The following is a 17367-nucleotide window of genomic DNA, read 5'->3' on the forward strand; positions in this document are numbered from 1 at the left end:
TTGCCATGATCAAGAATCAAGTGTACCATTGAGATTATGGAAAATGATAATAATATAGTATACAGAGTGTCTGAGAGATAATTATTGACATCCGTTGTGTGTGCAAGTAGAATTCATCAAACTAAACATAAAATTTTTCTACTATTTTGTAAACAACCACGTGAAATTTTAAGTTATTAATTGAAGAAGATTGATGAATGATCACGCCCGAGATCAATTGCGTGATACCGTTGTGTACTTGTATATTAGTTCAAACTGAACAAAAAAGTCCTCTACCATTTTGCAATTAATCACGTAGATTTTGAGTTACTAATTAAGGATAATCAAAGTATTATCGCGCACATGTGTTTGATCAGTATTATCTACACACAACGAATGTGTTAATAATTGTCAGACACTTTGTATATTATATATTGTATATTGCAGATCTTAAATATATTTTATCGTAAATAAAAAGGAAAGAAAGAGGAAAAGTGTGACTTATAGCTTGCGCGCGCACGGAAGTGCTGCCATTTTGTTAAATTTCGGCTTTCTGGATATAACAGCTCGTGTAATGATCTGAGACGAATGGGATCAAAAAATTTAAAAATTGTATGAAATTTTCTGAAGCAGCAATCTGAATCTTTTGGATAAATCTTTTGGAAAATTTCCAGAATTAATATTTTCCCCGGAATATTAAATAAAAAAGAAGAATAAAGCAATATTGCGCCCAGCGCAAAGAACCTGGGCGAAATTTCAATCTTTTTAAGTAATGTTTTATACTCAAACCATAATAAATAGTATATGCAAAACTTCACATCAATATCTTTATTAATTTTCGTTTAAATGTGTAAAAACCCTGCTAAAATAAATAGCAAATAATAAACAGAAAACAATTTTTAAGCACAACTTGTGCTTCATCCCATTTTTGGAGAGCATTACGAAATTATTGCACAACATTCTTTTGACTTCTAATTTTAACTTTTGCCGATGTGTGCGTAATAATGATATCTGAATTGCGAAAACAGTTTTTCATACAAAAATCATCATGAGTACACATCAATTCTCAAAAATAACAGACGAATTAGATTATTTGTTTTTTAAAATCACCACCGATGCCTCAATATCGCCAACAAGTATAAATAATGCATAATTCACACAGAGCAGTATAATCTGCGCTTCAAAATGATATTAATGATTCAATTGAATAATGTTTACTCTTGTTGGTCGCCGTTTCTTCGCGGTTAAACGCGCGATGATTAACACTTGTGCGATGTTTTCAGCAAGAAAAAGCTGTCTCTTAACGTTTCCAGGAATCATATCTCTCTCACTACCGCATTACGTCTCAATTTAAGTTATATGACTGGCATGACAGCGCAAGCCCGTGCGTCATGCGATAATCGATTAACTTTTTGCACAATTCGGCCACATCGTACTCACATCAGATTTCCCCGAGAAACTCGCTAAAAACGCGCGCGCAATCCTAGCAAAATTATTGTACAATAGGCGGCGACATTGATCGATAGGCGATGTCTTCTAATGCCTTCTAACAAATAATCCGTCATGTCGAACGATCACGTCGTTTTGTAATCGACGTTTTCTCCGTATATTTATATTTAATAATCCTTAATTTACAATCCTTATGAATATTCTGCTAACCTTCTTCGGTGCGTTTTGCCTTCTCTCCCTGATGTGCTGACTTCCTCGCGTGAAAAGCAACGGGAAGGAGTTCTCGTCTCCGATGAAGAATCGAAGAGAGGAGATGTCAGTCACGCAGAACCGGAAACATTTCCGAGGTAAACAGGTGTCCACGCGACACCTTAATTATTCGATCGAGACCTCGCCTTTCCGTGGGAGACTCGCGCCTCTCCTCGCACTTGGATCTAAGTGGGGCTACGCTGCGACGACTGATCCCGCAATGCCGCAGTTCGACTGGATCGTCGTCCCGAGGATGGACATGCACTTCGCAATGTGAAAAGCCCTCTGCGCGCAGTGGAACCTCTCGTGGCGCTTGTCGTGAGAACTCGAGGGATCGAATGAACGGGCCTTGCTCGGGTCTAGCCTGATTAGGCTCGACGTCGCGAGATTTATTGTTTGATCGCTCTCTAACGACTATGGCTCACACACTGGATAGTGTCTTGGGTATCGGAGGCGCCCTCGCCTAACCGTTATCACCACATTTTCAGGATCCTTCGCTCCATGGTGCCGTCCGAAAGAAAAACCTGATCCCGGAGAGGAAGAACGAGGCCCGTTGTAGTTGACGTCAGTGGCGCGTACCGTTTTGTCTTTCTCTTTCTCAGCCACGTTCCCCGGAATTGTTCTGAAAGCGGCAGAAGGTCTAGGAGAGTCCTTTAGGGCAAGTCTCCCCTAAAGGCGGGACCAAAAGGACTGAGTATCCACCTAGCCGCGATATCTGCCGTGTCTGCTTTTCTCTTATGGCCTCGCCGTGATCGCGCGAGGAGACACTGTCAGAGTCTTTCAAAGAGCAGCAGCCAGTAGATTTGGGCCATTCAGTCGCCGGGAGAGTCGGATGCGATTAGAATTCTCGTCACGCGGACCTCGGAGGTTCACCACGATACCGGAGAGGCGCTTCTTGATTCTCCTGTGTCGGCCAACACTTCCTCGTGATATTGGGGCTCGTTCACTGCGACCCTACTGCTCCTAACACGTGCTACTCTGCGGATCAGCTTGTTGGCTTAGCCTGTCCCAGCGAGTGTTCACTTTGCACGAGCACTAAAGATCCACAAGTGCACGATCCTTCGTTCCCTCAGGCTCACGCGAGGTCCTGGCGAGGAAACACGGCAGAAGTAGCCGAGCACGCTCGGCTAGACGATGGCCGGCGTATTGCTCGATGACTCGAGGTGCCGATGCGAATGTTGGAACGTCCGCGAGTGATTCGCTCCAATCGTGCCTCAAGGAATTAACAGCTTGGCCAATGGGCACCACTCGCGAGGGTCGGCGCTCAATTGAAGCCACTCAGTGCTGATCAACGAGAGACGCGACTCCTTTATCCTCCTCCAGCGTAGTCCCGTGCTGGTGATGTTACGTCACAGGCGAATTCGTTCGTTACCACCTAGCGATCGTCACCTGGATGTCTCGGAGCAGCAGACAGCCTCACGATCGCACCGCGGACGCGTAGGTCGAGTCTCCACCAATTTGTCAGGCCGCAACTCGATGCACGCCGCACGATAGCCTCTCAATTTATCTGCGGAGATGCGCGGCCTCGAACTTATCTTCTGGTTGCAGACGTTGCAGATTCGAAGAGCAGAGCAGCCCCGACGGTTATTTGTTCTACTTATCAGCTGCGACGTCACGGCGCGTTGCTGATCGTCAAAGATGTACGCTTTATCTGACTGCTTTTAATATTATTATTATTATTATTATTATTGTTGTCGTTGTTATTATTGAGTTCTATCTTGGTGAGCCCAGGCTGATCTTGCTCGCGAGGATACCGAGGATCTTCAGATCGCGATGGAGACTCCAGGACGGTAGCGTTGAGCGACGGTCGACGAGCAGTGGTTCGTGAATCGCCGTATTTCGCGACTGGCAGCCGACGACTAAGATCGTCAATGTCGTAGTCCCGCGACAGACGAGTCGCGGGAGTCTGTTTGCCGCACGAATTAATTAGTTTCGAAACGTTATCTCTGATATCGTGGCTTTCCGCGACGCGACGCGACACGACCTCGAGCGCTTCTCCTTCTGTGCGCCGGGAAGAACGGTCCCGCGTCGGTGTTCCTCTTTTGTTCCGCGCGCGTTTCAACGTCGCTGAACGTCACGACGAGGTGCCGATGTGTCTGTGACCGTCGTCGTCGTCGTCAGCCACGTGCCGACTACGTCTCTCCCAGCGATGTTAATTCCCAGCGTTCGGGCACCACCTCGACCTGCACGGCTGTTTGCCGAGCAGATCTAGCGTTGTTTGACTACGCTCTATTGGTCTCGCGATTCACCGCGAAATTTTCCGACCTCGCGCACACTCCTCGGGCGACTTCTGCGTCGACTCGACACGAGGGAAGTCTGAAACAAGAAAAGCGACAGTGATATTCATGATTTCGTTGCTTCGTGGGGGCAATTACACGATAGCGTTTATTTCGTATTTCTGGCGCTTCGTCACATTTTATCCGCGTAATGCCGCGGACACACTTTCCCCGAGACCTTCTCGCAATGATCATCACGATTGGTGGACGCAGATGGCCGACTATGCGCGTAATAGAATAGGCGCGAAAATGACAGATCGCGGAATTATAACAATCACCTAGTCTCTGCAATTATTATTACCATACGCATAATTATAATGAAGATAATGAGCAAACAGGTGCAAGAAGAACAGTCGCCAAGGAATCATCCGTCAACCCCCAGACTTCGCTGTTCGTAAAATTTCCGTCGTCACGATTCGCCGCCTTCCAGCGAACTCTCTTCATCAGCTATTGGGATAAATACGTTATCGTCTTCCTCATCTCGTAATTTACGGTCCGTATTTCATCGCATCCACTTCTTTCTTTTTTGCCTCTTCCTCCGTCTCGCTCCATTCTCGATTCCTTTTATAAACAATCGAGCGTGCTGCGACTCCCCTCCGGAATGGATCAGCTGTAGTCGCGCTGATCGATGTCAATCCGCTGGGTCACCGTCGCGCGTATGTTGTTCGCTTTGTAGCGAACCAAGAAGCGGCCCCTAGAACGCAAACGCACCGTCCAGAATCGAGCGTCTGTATCCTACGGGACTCCTTCTTTCACATAATCCGCAAAGTAATAAATGTCGCATTTTTATGATTACTTCGCAACTCTGTGAATTTAAATTATATTTAAGGATCCTCTCTGGCTATTCGCCGCAACCTTTCGATCTATGACGTCAGAAGCGAGGAAACGGCCCAGAATTCCCGCAAAGTACGTCGAAATGAAAAGATACAATCCTAATTTCGAATTTAATTCTACTTTTGAGTCAAACTTGGTTTATTAATCCTTTCGCATATCTCCAGTATCCATATGTTCCACTTATGAAAGAAATATCATAACTTTAAAAAAAATAGCGTATCCTTATCGACTTCTATCTTGGCTTATTAGAAGAAGATTAAGCCTATATGTAAAAAATTAATATATTTCCAAATTTAATATTTTTGATTAAATACAGTTATATAAAACTTTCCAAAAAATCCAACTTTTAACTGGCAATTAGCAATGTTTCCTCAAAGTTTCTTCATCTCACTTAGCGAATTTATAGAAGAAAGAATCACGTTTTGTTAGCAAATATATTGTTGCTTGTAGAAGTTATATAACTGCATAACTATACATCCACAACCATCGATAGTATCGGTATGGAATAGTAGACTTTAATCTGTAGTCAAAAATGAATGTCTTTCTTGTAGTCACAATCTGAAATCTATCATCTTAAATTTCAATTTTTACATTCTATTTATAATTAGTAATAAAGAAGCTTAATCCAAGCTCATATTTTAAATATATCAACATTCGAGTTTCTCATGGCTGCTATTTTGGGTTCGCCATATATTTTGAATTTAAATTTTAATAGTAAATTTAAAATCAAGAAGAACTTCCATAATCGTTCCAATAAAGAACATACATCTTCTAGGAAAGCCGAAGATACGAAAGGGTTAACCTTACAGCTCAAAAAGTTACACTTTAAACATGAATAAATTTTACTCTCAGCTCATTCTTATTTGTTCATAACTTCCGGAAAAATAATCAAAATTCAATTCTTTTTTCTCAATCAGTATAGAAAACATTGAGGAATACTAATCTTAATGTCTTTACGATTCAGTGAAATTGAAAAAAATTATAATAAAAAAACAAAAAATCAGTTTTGTGAAACACATGTTTTTAAGAACGGTAACGTTTAAAAAGTTCATCTGGATAAATTTCATGTTTAGAGTTCTTAATGTATTTAAAAATTCATATTATAATGAAAACACGGAAAATATTCTTTCATATTCCTTAATACTTTTACAATTATATTCCAAAATTATTTATACCCACAAATATTCTTAATATTTAAGAAAAAATCTAGAATAGAGAGGAGAAAAGTGATTGACACTCTACCAGTTTTCGGTAGTCTTGCACGGATATTATCGAATATTAAGATGTATAAGGATTTAAAATAAAATGAATAAATAAATTATAATTAATAATTAATAAATAATTAATAAATCTCCCCATATATTTTAATATTTAATAAAATCCAAACAACGAATGCCGAAAAGTGGTTTTATTTAAAAGTAGTTTTATAAAATTTATGAAAGTACTAGAAGATCTTGTATACCATTACGCTAGATAAACTAAAACAAAATGAATATAGGCATTATCGATGTAAAACTGGATATCGCATAACCCGCGGGGTTAAACATTTACTGATCCATAATTGGAACTTACGCATAAATGCTTCTAATTGTTTTTTATAGTTTAAAACAAACTGATTTAAAATTTAATAATTTTATTTTATGACTATGATTTATTATTTGTTGCTTGTATTGCTGTAAACAATTTATTATTGCTGTAAATAATTTATTTTTACGTTCGATCTCAACAATTATCGAAAGTTACTCTAACCTTAAATGATCCATAATTATGATACATAATAAATAATAATATAGCATTAATGTGACAAAATAATAAGAGAATATAGGTTAAAATGGAAGGTTACATACTACATTAATTTTACAGTTATCTAGTGATTGTTGGAGCAGAAGGACAGCGTTCAGAGTATTTTAGATATGCACCTAATCGATCGTGTCATTTTTTGGATATATTCTTTCATTTTTCGATGTACTTTGAAGGAATTTCGGGCATACATTTCCTCGCTTCTGATGTCATCAATCAAGAGTTCCGCGGCGAGTAGCCAGGAGCCTTAAAATTGGAAAAAATTAAGATTTGTACTTGAAATTGTCAAACGTGGTACTGGAGATATATTCGCCAACAATCTGATCACTCTACACACACTCATGCACCGCGAATCTTTGAACGTGCTTCACGCAAAGTCCACGGCAAAAGCTTGAACGCGAACGCGCGACGAGACGTGTGCACACGAAAGAATTTCACTGGACAATCTGGAAAACTGAACGAACCGACGATATTTCTTAAGCAACGATTCGTATCGATGCGCCTACTCCGTAATCGTTGTCGACGGAGTGTCGCCTTGCACTTTGCATCCGGCGGACTTTTTCGAGATCAACGACCACCACGAATCGTTCTGCGACTCTCGGCCTTATCATGACGAGCCACGATGTATGGCTCGCAATAAACAAAGTTGTGCATGACGTTTTCCGTTATTTTTTATTGAAAACGCGAAAAGACCCGGATGTGAGTAGATCTACGTGTTCTCGCGGCCTCTCGGAGATCGTCACGTTGCAAATAACACGCAACTAAGAAATCGGTGAAATGACGCGAGCCAAATCTCTAAAGTATAATTAAGATATTCTTCTGAATATCTGAAATATGTTACACTTGTGACTGATTACTCCGTTATAAAACACTGCAATCAATAAAATCTTATTGAAGAGATTATTTAGATCCCTGAACATCATAATGTTACGTAAACCTTAAACATGAATAAATTTTACCCAGCGCATTTTCATTTGCCTATAACTTCCGAAGAAATGATCAAAATTCAATCTTTTTTTTCGATTGGTGTAGAAAACATCGAGGAGTTGAATGAATCTATCAATGCTTTTGCGATTCAATGAAGTTGGAAAAAGTTATGATGAAAAAACAAAACGCATATTTTCATGAACAATAATGCTTGAAACACTAGTCTGAATAAATTTTACCTACGTCGATGATTCTACAGTTAAATTAGTAGTTAAGGTTGCGACTGTTATTGATGCACAGTGCAAATCGCACGTAAATTGCATAGAAATTGTTAATTCCATCGCTACCATGAAGATAAGAAATAACAGAAAGGAGTATAAAGCTTTTTTTAGGTAGTGAGAGTAAGTATGCTATGTGATTGGTTGGCCAAAGTAATATAGCGTTTTGTACTTTATTGTCGCGCTTTGATAGACCAATATGGCGCCTACTGTTCCCCTCTTATGTCTGCTTAGACAGACCAAGTGGGGAATATCCTCCCTTCTGTTATTTCTTACCTCCATAATCGCTACAAACGCAAAAAGTTCGATTTCGTACGGCGCATAACGAATTTGTGTACTACCACAAGTGAAAAAAACGTTCCTATTTTGAAAATATCTTTTATTTTTGACGCGCAAATCTGCGAATAAAATTACATGACGTTAAATGAAGATAAGTTATTTGTGTCAATATTTGTCATATATTTTATATAATATTCAATAAAGAAAAATATATTCTTATTATTGAAAAATAATTTTCAAAAATGGAGAAAGAACAAAAATATTGAATTGAAAATATAATGTTTCTAAATATCTAAATGTCGGGAAAATATAATTACCTCAAATTATTGAGGTAATTATATTATACTTCTTATGTAATTTTTTGTATGTATGTATTATAATATTTAAACAAAATAATGGCGTGCATGCAAAAATGATTGTTAATTTGGATTATATTAGTTTTAAGTGCATACTTAAAACTAATACAATAGTGAACTTCTTTCTATATATTTTGCAGTAAAATTTTATTTCCACTGGCCAGTGAAAATATGTTGAAACAGTAAAGTGAGAGTGTTTCCATTAAATCAATGGCTACTCACTGAATATCGATGAAATATGCTCCATTTACTGTTTCAATACTTTTACTGATTTACTTTAGGTAAGAGCGGAAACAGCTGATGGCATATCAACGAAATGTCACTCAATGTATTTCAGTATTTATTATGATTTATTTGTTATCTATATCTATTATTTCGAGACAAAGGACCTCGGAAATCGCCGTGCGTCTGCTAAAATACCAGCAAACTGAATCGAATGTGAGTTTGACGCGCAAATAGCGAGAAAGCCGAGTCTGCCCGATCTGTTTGCGCTAGCTTATGCAAATCGCGAAAATACAATATTGTCATAATCCGCACAAACTACTTCTGCCTGACGTGCCGATAATTCGGAAATGCGTAATACCCATTTACGGGGAAGGCACGCGCGTTACCTCGTGGCTTCTTAGCCGCTGACGTAAAAACGTCAATCAAGCAAGCATCCTCTTAATTAATTATTGTCACTTTCTAGGGGCCGCGCGCGTCATGTGCTTGCAGGTGTGCTCGCGAAATTGCGCTCAATGAGTCGGATTGTACGGGCGAAGTGACGCGAATCGTCGTTGTTCCCATCGCGGCATCGTACAATTAAGTGCTGGACATCTTTTGCAGCAGTGAGCGACACGTTATCTGAACACGAAGCGTTCGCAGCGACGAATTCGCCGAGTCTATCTCTTTCCTCAATTAGCAAAAGCGTCGCGCTTTGAGAGATAACGAGTGCAGGCCGGGCTGGAAAAAAGGCGCGCGAGAGAAAAATAGCCGGCGAATGAGACCGCGCATCGGTTATCGTCGCGGATGGAAAACGACTATTTGCCGCTGAATTAAATGAGTTGTCGACACAGCGCATCGAAGCGCGAGGCTCGACGACTGCATGCGCGTAAATCACGCCGATGATTTACGATTCGCGCTCGCGCCGCAAACCGTATCGTCGAGTAGCACGAACGTCGACGCTCCGGGCCCGTCTTGCAATCGGCGTTGTCGCACGGAAAAATAAAGTTAGCTATAGCAGCATAAATCTACGTGTGGTTGCTGAGTCTCGTCGTAACATAAGGATACTTAAAAGCATAGCTACATTTAGCTGTAAAATCGACGTAACCGCAGCACAAGTTTTGTCTAAAGCAGCAAAGAGTGCGACCAAATATCGCGCTTTTTCCGTGGAATCTTGTAAAACTCGAAATATTCCAATAAATGATGCATCGATTTAACTTACCTGCTTAGACTCAGTTTAGCTTCAACTTAGAACTCGGTTTAAAAGATTGAGAATCGAGAAGATTAAGAATATAAAATCTCAATATTTTATTCTCGTAGTCGTTTAGAAGATAAACGGTTCAAGGGTTGCAATCTCAATAGTATGGCTGTTTGTTGAGATTGTAACCTTTCGGACCGTTTATCTCCCAAACGATTACAAGAATAATATTTAGACTTTATATTCTTAATCTGCTCGTCCCACGTTTCAAATCATTTATATAGACATAAACTTCAAATCAGTGTATCATTAACTGGAAAATTTAAAATTTTTAAAAGAGGGGCAGAATATGTCCGCGTGGGCCACGCTGTGGCCGCGCTCTTTTTTAGTTACAGCGACAAGTACACTTTCAGCGAACCGTGATTAGCTCTGCGACGATGAAATCTTTTCTTCTCCGTGCGACCGTGAATTTATGAATGCTCGCGAAGAATGTAATCTTCAAGCAACGCCAGTAGCAATCTATCATCGGCAGGTGCTTCATACAAATATCCTTTTTTCTTGGAAGCTTCAATAACAACTTCTCCAACATCTCTTTTAATTCCCCGCAAGAGCTCGCACATTAAGCAGCGAACGGTGGCGCAACTGGCATCGTCGTCAATTAATTTCAATTGCGAATCACAGTATTCAGTCCTCTCCTATCCTCATTTTCTTGAGAGGGTGAAAACTGAGCGATACTTCAGTTGAGGCGCGAGGACCCACCGACTCGAGCCGAAAAACAAGTCTCACCGCGTTGAATGTAACAAAAGATAAAAGAATATACAGAAATGGTTTTCACAATCCCCTCGGGGGGGGGGGAGGGAAGGAGGGAGAGAGTGATGGCACGTCGCGCAGCGTGACAGCAAACACAAGTGTTAATTCGACGTGCACACCAAGAAGCTCGAGCAGATGCGGACGCACATGCACACGCGTCCGGGACGCAGGCGTGCGCGTCAAGGCGTCAAGGTTGCACGTATATACGACGGCCGTAATGGCCTGAACGCACGTCCGCACCACGTGTAAAGTCTTTTGCGCCGTCCTGCTTTCGATTGAAATTATAAAACCGGTTGTGGCGCGCGGCAGTGGTATATCTAAGCTATCGCTGCTCGCGGCGTGTCGACGAGGTGATGAGATTTTCAGGCTGGACCTCCGGAATAATTCGTCTCGCTTAGATCATCGTCCCATCGGGAATGTTGAAAGTATCGATCCGGGAGTAGCATGAATCAAATATCGTCGCGTATGAGAACAAGGGAGTATGCTGCACGGAGCAAACAGATTAGTTCACATGACGGTGCAAATGAACGTGTTTTGGGCGAAGAAAACGGAATTTCTGCTTCTTACGAACGAAATTCGATTCTCAAGGCGATGCTTAATGCTAAGACAGTGTAGTTTCGTAGCTTGCAGTTTCGTTGTTTGTTCTTTTATCTGCTTGCGTAAAATTGCAAATGCTTTTACAGAACGAGAGTATAAATGTCAATGTATTAGAGCATGCAAAAAATATATAAATAAAAGAGTTCTTTTAGATTTTGATACAATATGAGGTACCTTTTAACATATTGACATTTGTTATAAAAATACATACCGCGTTCAAGTAAATGTTTTTAAGTGTTTCATAACTTTATATATCCGTTTATATTTTCATCGTGATCGCTCATCATAAGCGTCAAATTTATTTCTTAAATACATTCTGAATGCTAAGAGGTTTAATATTTCAATGAAGAATGTTAGATTAAAAGAAAAAATCGTTTTGCTTACTTGTATAGGAAATCAACTATTTCTTTGATAAAGTTTTATAATGTTCTTGTGCAGAGAAAAGAAATTCTTCTCTTGAATATGATACATGATAACGAAATTTCCTAAAATTTGTGACAAGTATATTTTAAGACTATTGCCAAAAAAATATTCTTTGTTGAAGATAATCATTAATTAAAAAAAAGAAAGAAAAGAAAGTAAACCGAGTGTTCATTTTTTTGTAGAATGTCTCTTTCCTGTATGTACCTTCACTCTGTACAGGCATCGTAATTCTATAAAAAAAAAAAACAGTGCAAATTGCGTAACTGCATCATCCCCTTAAAAACCATAAATCCCGTTTCCTTCAATCAAAACGCACTCAACCGTGCAATTGTCAGGTTAATCCAACCAGTCTGTTTGCTCTCCGTGCGAAGAATACCGAAGACGTGTTACTCGCCAATCGACCTTTGCCTTAATTAACAAACGAATCTCTTTCGTCTCGGCGGTGCATGCGTATGCGCGATGCCTCGTCAAGTATGACGTAACGCGTCACACGTAAAAATGTGACAATATCTCTCGTATACACGAACAATAACGTATTTCACGAACAAGAAGTCGTTGAGGAACGAACGACGTCGGCAACACAGTCCATCAGCAATTACTCGTCTTCTCTTTTGTACGGCTTCGCGACAGCATCGGCGTCGCCAATTGTTCCCGAAGATTGCGCTGAAAATTGCCCGCACGGTCACACGGGGCGTCGTCGTCCTCCTCAGCGGGCAGGCTCGGATTCAAGCGCTACATCGGCGCGCTTCGATCTCCTCCACTGTACGCCGACACTCCTGCTCCAGGATGCCGCTCCACACGCGATATCGATGATTCAGGCCCGGCGTCGTGTGCAAGACCGCCCTGGAGCCCAGGACGCCGACGCGCGGATTCGTCGCGCCGTAGAAGATCCGCGCGACTCTGGAGTGCAGCAACGCCATGGCGCACAGAGGACACGGCTCCGCCAACAGGAACACCCAGTAACCCGTGCAGAGATACGGCCCGCACTTGTTGGCGCACGGTACGTCGCCTCCTTGTGCTTCCTCCTGCGCGGTCGCGCTCTTCGCGCCGTTGTTCCTCCGTCCTTTCCGCGGCACTTGCGTCTCGAGAGACGTTTGCGGCGGGAACGCTAAAGCGGATAGGGATTTCGGGTAACAGAGCGGCGTGTCCTCCTCGTATCTCCTCTTGATCCTCCTCAGCCGCGTCCTTTGGTTCTCACTTTCGTCCACGTCTTCTCTCGAATCCGCCCGTTGCTTTTCCTCCACATCGCCGACGTCGTTTGCGCGTCTCTTCGCGGCCTCGTCGCGCTCCTCGTCGTCTAAGCGCCACGCGCCGCCGCCGTGAAGTTTCGCGACAAGATCCACCGCCAGCATAGCGGCATGCCACATGGGATGCCGGTCGATCCTCGCGGCGGAAACGACCAAGATCCTGCCGTCTTCGGGATCGACGACCGCCGCGGCGCCGGTACAGCTCTCATCGCCGATCGCCTCAAGCCGCGCAGCTTCTATCACCAGAGACATGATCCCCCCAATCGCGCGTAAGTTCTCCTCGCTGAATACGGAGCCGTCGATTATGCTCTCGATCGCCACGTCGGGGTGAAAGTTCACCGGCCAGACCTTCGACGCTTCGCTGGCTTGCGACTTCGTCCTCGGCGCCTTGGCCGGCACTTTCGTCACATAGAACTTATCCTCCAATAAGGAGAGATCAAACCCTTTCTCCTTCAGCTGGCTCTTGAGTTTGTCTTCACTGAGAGTGCTATCGCGGTCGTTGGTCGACGAAGATTCATCCGAACAGAGCGAAGCTAGGAGCAGCCTACCGTTGGAACAACGTCTGAGATGATGAAATCCCGGCAGAATGGTAGATATGCTTTGGATCGCGGTCAAGGTGTTCTTCCGTTGCTTCATGAGGCCCACATAAACTTCCTGCAGCACTGGAGGCTCCGTGAACTCGGAACTTAGTATCGGCTTGGCCGTCCAGCTTCTGATGGTAGTGTCTGTCCTGCTCATCTTGACACTCTTCGACGACATCTTCCGGCCTGAAAAGACGCTGCCTTCACTTTTCGTTAGAAGATTCCTCGGCGATGATGTTTGCGATGCGCCGCTCTATCGAACGTCGCTAAACTAGGAGTCATTTGTTGTTATCTCTTTATTCCTTGCAGGAATTACTTTCTCTCGCTACTCTCCCCTTTTTTATACATGATATTCTTACGTGACACAAACAATTACATCGTCACATTGTTATTTTTTAATTCATTATTAAGGAAGAATCGGGAAGATAGGGATACGGTTTTTAATGGCACTTTTTAGACTCTACATCATCATATTATTTCTCTTCGGTAAAGATATACTTATATTAAGGCTGTTTAATATAAATATATAATTCTAAACTTTTTAATAGAAATTTCATATATTAATGGATTCCATCACAGTAAACAATTATTTGCTGCAACAATAGATTTGGTCTATGAACAAATTAACAATCTAAATATAATTTTTAAATATAATTTCTAAATATAATTTCTTTACCGTATAATTTAATCTGTCCAGCTGTAAAAGTGGAATTCATCTCCAACGAACTACAGATTTGCCGAATTAGCCAATATATTTTTTTTCGTGACCGCGAGCGAGTCTTAAGGATACTCTCGTGTCACGGTCAGGAGCGTTGATTGAGGTCTCTCAACGAGAGTAAAAAGGACGCGGCAGATCCTGCGCCACGGATGAATCTTAATCGTAATCGAACCCGTGCATTTTACGTGGGTAGAAGCGATTTTAAATTGCTGTCAACTTGGGCCACGGCCGGATCGATTGTCAGAGTTAAACGCAATTGCATGATATCGTCGTCTGCGCGAGGACGAAGCGAAACGTCGCGTTAATGTTTCAGACTGGGGAAGGGGGGAATCAGTTTCCCTTCATTTTGACTGTGCAAGAGTAAGCGCCAAGTTTGATCTCAGTGATGTCTAATCGCACAGCAAGCACAACAGTATATTATCACGTATTATTATATGATAATGCGCAACGCTTCCCTGTGACGATGAAAATAAATGGATTTGTTTCTTTAAACGGTCAAAACATGGGGACAGTTTTTAAATAATTTTACGACACTTTACGTACGAAATTCGAAATAAAAATGCGCTGAGAGAAAGGATTATTAATCTCCCTACAAATTATAATAATATCTTCTACGCCAATCATATATGTTTATTATTCTACACTAAACAAAATATCTAAGAAATAAAAAATATTCATTCGGTAGGTACTGTTATAATATATTTACTTACTTGAGTTCTTTTGTTTAAATAGAATAAGCAATTAAAAGGCTAAAGTTTTAAGAAAATTTATTTTTTTATTTGAAAAATAGTTATGTATTAGTAAGTTTGTGTATAAGTAAATATATTATTAGTACTCACCGAATAAATATTCCTTATTTCATAAATATTTTTTCTCTCAGTGTAGTTCATTGTAACGATATGCATATAAGTTTACTATCAATGACACTATAATAGCGCTTATATACTGCTAAAACGCTTATATACTATGCAAAAGTGAGTTTCCTAATAATAAATTATTTCATTATACAATTGTAAAATTCACTACTGCTTAAAAGAGCGGGCAGAAAAAGAAAACCCGAATTATGTTTACACACGAGTGAACCCAAGTTGACTCTTGCTGCATAAAGAAATTTCTACGTAAAGGTTTTTCAGTTGTGTAACACGCACTAGATATATATGTTAGTTGATTGCAGTCGAAAGCCGCACACCACGCGCGTACATCGTGTCACTGGACAGGTCATAAATACTCGGCGAACTCTTACGCGAAATCCCAAGTTCCCCAACAAAATCGTATTCCACCGACGCGCCATTGGATGCTGTTAAGAGACCTACTTTGCTCAATATATACGACCGATATCTAATATCACAATATCGTAATAACACGCATACTCCATTTTTGAGCTGAGAAATAGATCGACAGAAAATATGCGGAGAAAAACACGTTTCCACACGAAAAATTAGAAAGAGAGAGGTGACTTTCTTTATTAAATAAAATTTAATAAAATTTAAATTTTCTCTTTATTCTCTAGAATAAAGAGATTAAATACTTTTAAACAGATATAAGTTCACAAAATATCAATTTTGTAAATTATTAAAATTCTACAAAAAAGAAAATTCAAACAATATAATTGAATCTAATAGATCTCGATAGCACACCTATAAATAAGCCTCAATGTAAAGAAAATAGCAGCAATTAACTACGACATTATGGTAGAATAATAGATTGTATAATAAAATACATTTCGAACTTTTTTTATTTTTTAGTCTTTCGAGTTCAAAATTAATGTAGACTCAAAATTTTTATTCTGATATATAATACTGCTTCTTGGGTAAGTTACTAATGTGAAATATCGCACAGATATCGTTGCAAAATATGACCAGAAGGTCAAATCTTATTTGTAGCGACAGTAGAGCGATGTATACAGTGGGCTGCAAAACACTTTAGACATAATGAGGTTGGGAACTCACTAAACTGTCAAAATTGAGAGTCATTATTGTAACGAGTTTGGTTAATAATTATACTATTAATTATCATTACTATTAATTATTATTATTTATTATTCAGTGCTCCCAATTATATTACTAATTATATTATTATTACGTAAGTGTCTATCGGTAATGACTATCAATTTTGACAATTTGGTGAGCTTCCAATTTCACCGTTTCGCAACTTACACTCAAAAAAAAATTAATTTGAATATTTATTTGTGGGGTGAATGTTTATTTCTACAGAAATATAAATTTTATCTCACAGAGAAATATAAATCTTCCTCTACAGATATAAAAATTTAAATTTTATTCATATTTATATATAAAAATATATTATTAAATTTATAATTAAATTATTAAATATATTTAATTATGTAATTTTTTTTATTAAGTTTATAATTAAATTGTTTTAATAAATTTAATTGTTTAATTATTTAATTTATATTAAAATTTTAATTTTCCCACAATTATTCGTGAAAATTAATATTTTCAAGTATTATTTTCTCAATATACTATACTTCCGCATGGAAAGTCAAAATCAAGCGGCTTCAGTATTTTATGAGAAGAAGAAAAGAAAAAAACTCGTATCATCTGTAACGAGCTCCGTTCAATCTCACATCATATTCGAATTCGCGCGACGTCGTAGGCGCGGTGCGTCCATTCGAATTCTGACGCGATCCGCGCCTCACGTCGGCTGAGATGGCGTCCGTTTGCACGCTCGCGAAGCAGGGACGCGCTTACATAACGGAAAACGAACAACAAGCGAGCACCGCGACGAACTCTCCGTTCGTCTCGACATCTCGATCGCGCTGTGAACACGCCTCGCATTCCGCGACAAGGATCTCTCCTCCTCCTCCGCCCTTCTCACTCGTTCTCTCTCCTCGCGCGTAAAATCGCCCGTTCGAATTCATTCGAACACCCGCGAGAAGCGCGCGCGGCGCGACTTCGAGAGATCGAGACGGAGCGGCAACATGTCTCCTCTGGAACGGCCTTGACTCGCGCGACGTGTCGCTCGTCATATTTGGCGGTCAGCTGTCAATCACGACGTCGCGACGGTCGCGTTGCAGGAACACAGAGCCCAGTCGTCGCGCGTCCCCGACGCGCCGTCGCGACGCCACGTGTTCATTGTGCACGCGCACACCTCTCGCGAGGTATTCTCTTACCTGCTGCTGCTGCTGCTGCTGCTGCTGTTACG

The 17367-nt window shown here is 40.7% G+C and overlaps 1 protein-coding gene across 3 annotated transcripts in view; it reads right to left on the reverse strand.

The window, feature by feature from the left end:
* Nucleotides 1-1643: 1643 nt before the first annotated feature.
* The window catches only part of LOC116844563 (probable inactive tRNA-specific adenosine deaminase-like protein 3), a 15919-nt gene continuing 195 nt past the window's right edge, over nucleotides 1644-17367 (reverse strand). Inside the window, exons 1-2 of one of the 3 annotated variants that reach the window (XR_004378098.1) lie at nucleotides 17336-17367; nucleotides 1644-3993 (exon numbers count right to left, since the gene is read on the reverse strand). The exon at nucleotides 17336-17367 is cut by the window's right edge and continues 195 nt beyond it. Coding sequence is in view for 1 of the 3 variants with exons in the window: in XM_032816253.1 (XP_032672144.1) it covers nucleotides 12382-13662 (1281 nt within the window). In the remaining 2 variants the exon portion in view is untranslated. Of the gene's footprint in view, nucleotides 3994-4254; nucleotides 8241-8377; nucleotides 13671-17335 lie in introns of those variants that run through there. The other 2 variants (XR_004378099.1, XM_032816253.1) reach the window with 2 other exon arrangements.

Source organism: Odontomachus brunneus, unplaced genomic scaffold (assembly GCF_010583005.1).
Source record: "Odontomachus brunneus isolate Ranch 3 - 2012 unplaced genomic scaffold, Obru_v1 Obru_scaffold_042, whole genome shotgun sequence".
Lineage (NCBI taxonomy): Eukaryota > Metazoa > Arthropoda > Insecta > Hymenoptera > Formicidae > Odontomachus > Odontomachus brunneus.